At 47.1% G+C, this 5,000-nt stretch overlaps 1 protein-coding gene across 14 annotated transcripts in view; it reads right to left on the bottom strand.

The window, feature by feature from the left end:
- Galphao (G protein alpha o subunit) overlaps positions 1-5,000 on the bottom strand; it is a 203,247-nt gene that overhangs the window by 14,934 nt on the left and 183,313 nt on the right. For all 14 annotated transcript variants that reach the window (XM_070128904.1, XM_070128902.1, XM_070128903.1 and 11 more), the window contains one exon: positions 3,133-3,293. In XM_070128904.1, the coding sequence (XP_069985005.1) occupies positions 3,133-3,293 (161 nt within the window). The remainder of the gene's footprint in view (positions 1-3,132; positions 3,294-5,000) is intronic.

Genomic DNA, 5,000 nt, shown 5'->3' with positions numbered 1-5,000 from the left:
CTGGGTGTACGTGTTATCTCGTCCAAAAATCAATATCTAAGCCAAGTGTTTTATAACGGTTATGATTAGCATGATGAAAAGCATATATAACAACATGGTCATGATGGAAAAAATGCAATTTCAGTTGAGACGAGCTAGAATAACGTACACACAAATAGGTTGACAGGCCTATACGAGAGTATGAAAAGTATTTGGAATTGAGATTTGAAAACTCCTGAAGCATTTTTCTTCTCAAACCCATTATTACAAAATCTAAAAAATATATATATAATAATAAAAATAATAATACATAAACTATTAATTGAAACATTGAACTAGTATTGCAGCTTCCGTGTCTGTCGGTGGTGTGGCAAAGGCCAACAAACTCCAAACCGCGTTGGACATTAACCATTTCGGATTATTTCCTTTGTTTGACGATAAATGACGATTATTAAACATGTTTGGTTTGGTTACTTGTTTGACAGTGAAGAGAAATAAGTAAATAAATAAATACAAACAGTTTTCAGACTGACTCTGGTTGCGGTAAATACTGATACGTTATTACATTGGTACGTGTCTGACCGCGTTTGTACTGGTTATTTTGACGATAAATAGCCAGGGAGGTCTTTTAACATCCCACATACCATGATGATTAAACATTTTTTTTATTTACAAAGCGAAGAATAAGGTGTAGCCGTAAACCCTAATGGACTTGCCGGATACATATGCTTATATTTCTCTGGCGACAACCATAAGCTTAAAAGGTTTTGTTGCGTCGAGTTTTGTCCATGTGATTGGTCGAAGGAGACACCGGCATTATGTGGTGCTCGCTGATTGGAGGCATTGCTTTACCAGAGCCATCTGTTGGCTTCCATTAGGACGAGTCAATTTACGATTGGAACTCTGTCGAGGCGAGTTGCTATCTCTCCGTGAATCTCACTTTACCATCACTGTTAAACGCAATGGTAAATGACCGCTGGTAAATGCGTTACGATCCGCCTGTTCCTGAATCCGGCCGCAGAAAAAAAATCTTCTCTAAGACGAAAGGAAAGAAGAGGGAAAAATCTATCGGATAAACCTAAACAAAGGAGAAAAAATAAAACCGCATTTTCATCCATCTCCCTTTCTTTTCTCCTCCGCCCGTGACCATACATTCAGATATATACCGACAGGCTGACTAATGGAATGTCGAGTCCAATGGCTGTCGGAACGCAACTGAACGAAACGAACGCCTACTCAGAGAAAGACTAACCTAACGGACGAGGAGTAAGAACAAAGAGTAGCTCAAATCCGGCGCCTGAAATTAAGACTTACCTCCCGGCCTCACACTTTTACCCAAAGCCGTGATTGAAGCCTAAAAGCACATGGTAATAAGTGGCTTTCGTCCAGTTTTCAGGGCAAGAATGAAGCATTCTGGAGTAGTAATCTAGGCTGTATCGCGCAACTGCCATCGACGAGAGACTAGACACAGGGCTATCATGCACATCCCGTTCGAAGCCTAATTGCGGCCGCTGGGTTATTGGAGCCCGGCAACAGTGCAATTAAGACGCCCAGACTTTTAAAGAGACTCCCACGGACTCCCGACTCAAGTTTATGACCCGCATTTTCCTCCTCGATTTGGATCACACGCCCCTCTCCATCGCCGGCGAAGGATCCATCAGCGGTCCTCGCCCTTCCTCCCCCCCCCCCTTCCCCCCGGCTATTCAGGGGGAGCGACACGAGCCCGGCCGTGCGTAGCTGGTCGAGTGCCAGGCCTGGAACACTTCCAAGCCCACACAACAAAGTGGCGCTTGGTCGTGGCAGAGCCCGGGAGGCCTCGGCACTCGAGGCTGCGGCGGCGGGAGGGAGTCCATTCACAAAGGCCTCTCGAACTGCACGTCGCACATCACCATGGCGACTTCGCTTCGACGAGCGATTTATTTTCATCTTTATTTTCTTATTCACTTCTCTTTTTTTCCCTTTCAAGTGCCTAGCGCCTGGAACTATCGTCACGTTTCCCGGCGGCGCTGCCAGCATTCGGTGTCAATGACCTCTGTCTATAAGGTCGAAGGTCATCTATCCTAGCTGGCAAGTCCGTGTTAAAAGCAAAGTATCCCTATACATCCCTACATCAACGAGTCCATTATTAGATGTTCTCCCTTATCCGGCAAGTCCATCAGGGTTTATGGCTACAGCCTATACTTCGCTTTGTGTAATATCATCATCGAATATTAATAAAGGCGCTCATGGTAGGGCTACAGCCTTCCCACGCGCGTCATCCAGGGAGCCTCGCGTGAGCCCGTTAAGCAGGTCAAACATACCATGCAAGAACCTCCATTAACTGATGACAAATAATTTCATCAGCGTTATATTAGCTTGTCAAACATCAGGTGTTGCAATCGGGCAAGCGAGCAGTTTACAGCTACACATCATGCGTTTTTGCTAGGGATGCTAGTCTATATCGAACCATAAAACGCTGCGAGGATTTTTAATTGCTGGTTTCATAACACCATGTCTCAGTTGTACAGTAGACCACTACAGGCCAATCACAGTTTATGGCGCGATAAAAGTTGCTCTCCTTATCAAAACAGCTTAACGAGGATTCACACGCTCATTGCACCCATGAAGTGAACGTCATCGATTTCAGAACAAAGGTGTTTCATGATCATAACCATTATCATAAATATTTGTAGCCTAACTATTAGCATTAGTATCATTCACATATGCCGTGTACAGTAAATATCCCGATCACCCCCATGCGCCGCTCCTCACATGCAGGAGGGCGCCCCGCACCTCCCCCTCCCTTCACATACACGCACACGCACACGCAGAGCCTCGAGCGATTTGCATTCATAAAGCACGCACAGGGAACGCAACACACAGCGCCCAAATAAAGACCCTTAATGATCTATTTTCGACAGCATCGAACCGACCCCGAAAGGTAGCCCAGCAAACATGCGAACACCTCTTATGGCAACACCCTCCATGCCAACACCTACGGCAACACTGCCCTTGTCAATACCTTCCTCGACACGACCTCCCCGGCAACATCTCCCACGTCAACACTTCTAGGGTAACACCTACCATGTCAACATTTCCCGTGACAACACCTCCCGTGTCCACACCCTCCCCGGCAACCCTTCTTACAGCAACACCCCCCACGCCGACACTTACTACTTGGCGGAGTCGTTCAGCTGGTACTCGTTGGAGCGGCCGAAGCACTCCTGGACGCCCGTGTCGGCCCACAGACGCTTCATGGCGGCCAGGAGCTCCTCGGAGAAGGGCTCTGTGTCCTCCATGCGGGATATGACGTCGAAGACCATCTTGGCGTCGGGCTGCAAGGAAAAGGAGGCGCTACGTTAGGGCAAGTCAGGTTGGTCTGTGAGCTTCTGACTTCTTTGGGGGGAAGTCAGGTTGGTCTGTGAGCTTCTGACTTCTTTGGGGGGAAGTTAGGATGGTCTGTGAGTTTCTGACTTCTTTTGGGATTAAGTTGGAAGTATTAAGTTTTTTTGTTTTTTTTTTATTTATTTTTTTTTTACCTCCTTAAAGGGATAGTTTGAAAGGTTTGATTTCAATTTCTTTAGGGAGATAGTTGGAAATGATTGTTGTCAATCTTTCTAAGGTGGGAGTTTTTCAATCTTCAATATGATAACGCATGCTTGCAAAATTTAACACCATGCACCTACTGCAGATCTAATCATTACGAAAAGAAAAGAAAAGAGAAACTAAAGAAACTCTTTCATTATCAAATCGCGATGTAACAAACTTAACCTAAACATAAAACAAGAAAAACACGAATATAAATTCTTCCTGGCTCTTATCAATTGGCCTCCCGCAGGAGAAGCCGAGACTGAGGCGTCCTGCGAGCTCAAGGTGCGTCCTGTGAGTTCGATGGGCGTCCTGCAAACTCAAAGGGCGTCTTGCGAGCTAAAAGGACGTCCTGCGAGCTCAAAGGGAGTCCCCGTCCCGCGCTGAGGCCCCTCCCCCCCCCACCCCCGTAGCCCCCGGTCCTCTTCGCCCGGGCTTTCTGGCCCCGTCAGTGTGCAACAAAGGACTACTTGACCGATCGATTCCCGGCTCCTAGTCTTTCGGAAATACTTTCCCGATTCTCAGAATTATTTTCTCCGCCACTCGTTATTGATTTCGAACACGTGATGGGCTCCGGAAGTAGCGAGAATTAGGAGCTCAAACTAAACTGCATAAAAACATTGAGAGAGAAAGAGAGCGAAGTGATATATATATATATATATATATATATATATATATATATATATATATATATAGAGAGAGAGAGAGAGAGAGAGAGAGAGAGAGAGAGAGAGAGTGTGTGTGTGTGTGTGTGTGTGTGTGTGTGTGTGTGTGTGTGTGTGTGTGTGTGTGTGTGTGTGTGTGTGAGTGTGAGTGTGTGAGTGTGAGTGTGAGTGTGAGTGTGAGTGTGTGTGTGTTAGCGTGTGCTAATGCATATGCGTGTGCGAATGCATGTGCGTGTGCGTGTTCCCTCGCACGCGCGCGTCATGCCGGGCCAAGCAGCCATCTCCGACATCGAACGGCCTGAACACACACCTCCAGGCTCTTCCTCTTGGCCAGCGCTTTCACAGTGTTCTTTAGACATGTCTTTGGCGACAGCTGAGCCCCGCCCCCTCGCTCCCACCTATTCTTACTCCGGAAAAGTGGGGGTGATTTATCGCAACCCTTCATTAATATTTATGAACGAGCGACTGCGTACACGCGGGCAACTAGCACGCTCACGTTCCTTGTGTTTGTTCGCCATAAACCCCCCAAGAACGTAAGTAAAGGGGGTGGTTAATGCCCCACCATTTCTGAACTTTGGCCATTACGGAAGTTAGGTCTCGGCTAAAGTACGCTGCATGCGGGACCTGGGCGCTCCGAGGCGGTATGGAACAAGCCCGTAACAAACCTTTACATTATCTAGCGGGAATCGATACGAAGAACATAAACATCAGCTTTCCGAACACCTGCCGCCGCCACGCCCGCTCATTGGCTGGGTCGCCGTGCCACGTAACGCATCTTCACAGGTGTTC

Source organism: Penaeus vannamei, chromosome 13, assembly GCF_042767895.1.
Source record: "Penaeus vannamei isolate JL-2024 chromosome 13, ASM4276789v1, whole genome shotgun sequence".
Lineage (NCBI taxonomy): Eukaryota > Metazoa > Arthropoda > Malacostraca > Decapoda > Penaeidae > Penaeus > Penaeus vannamei.
This window is presented reverse-complemented; position numbering and strand designations above follow the sequence as displayed.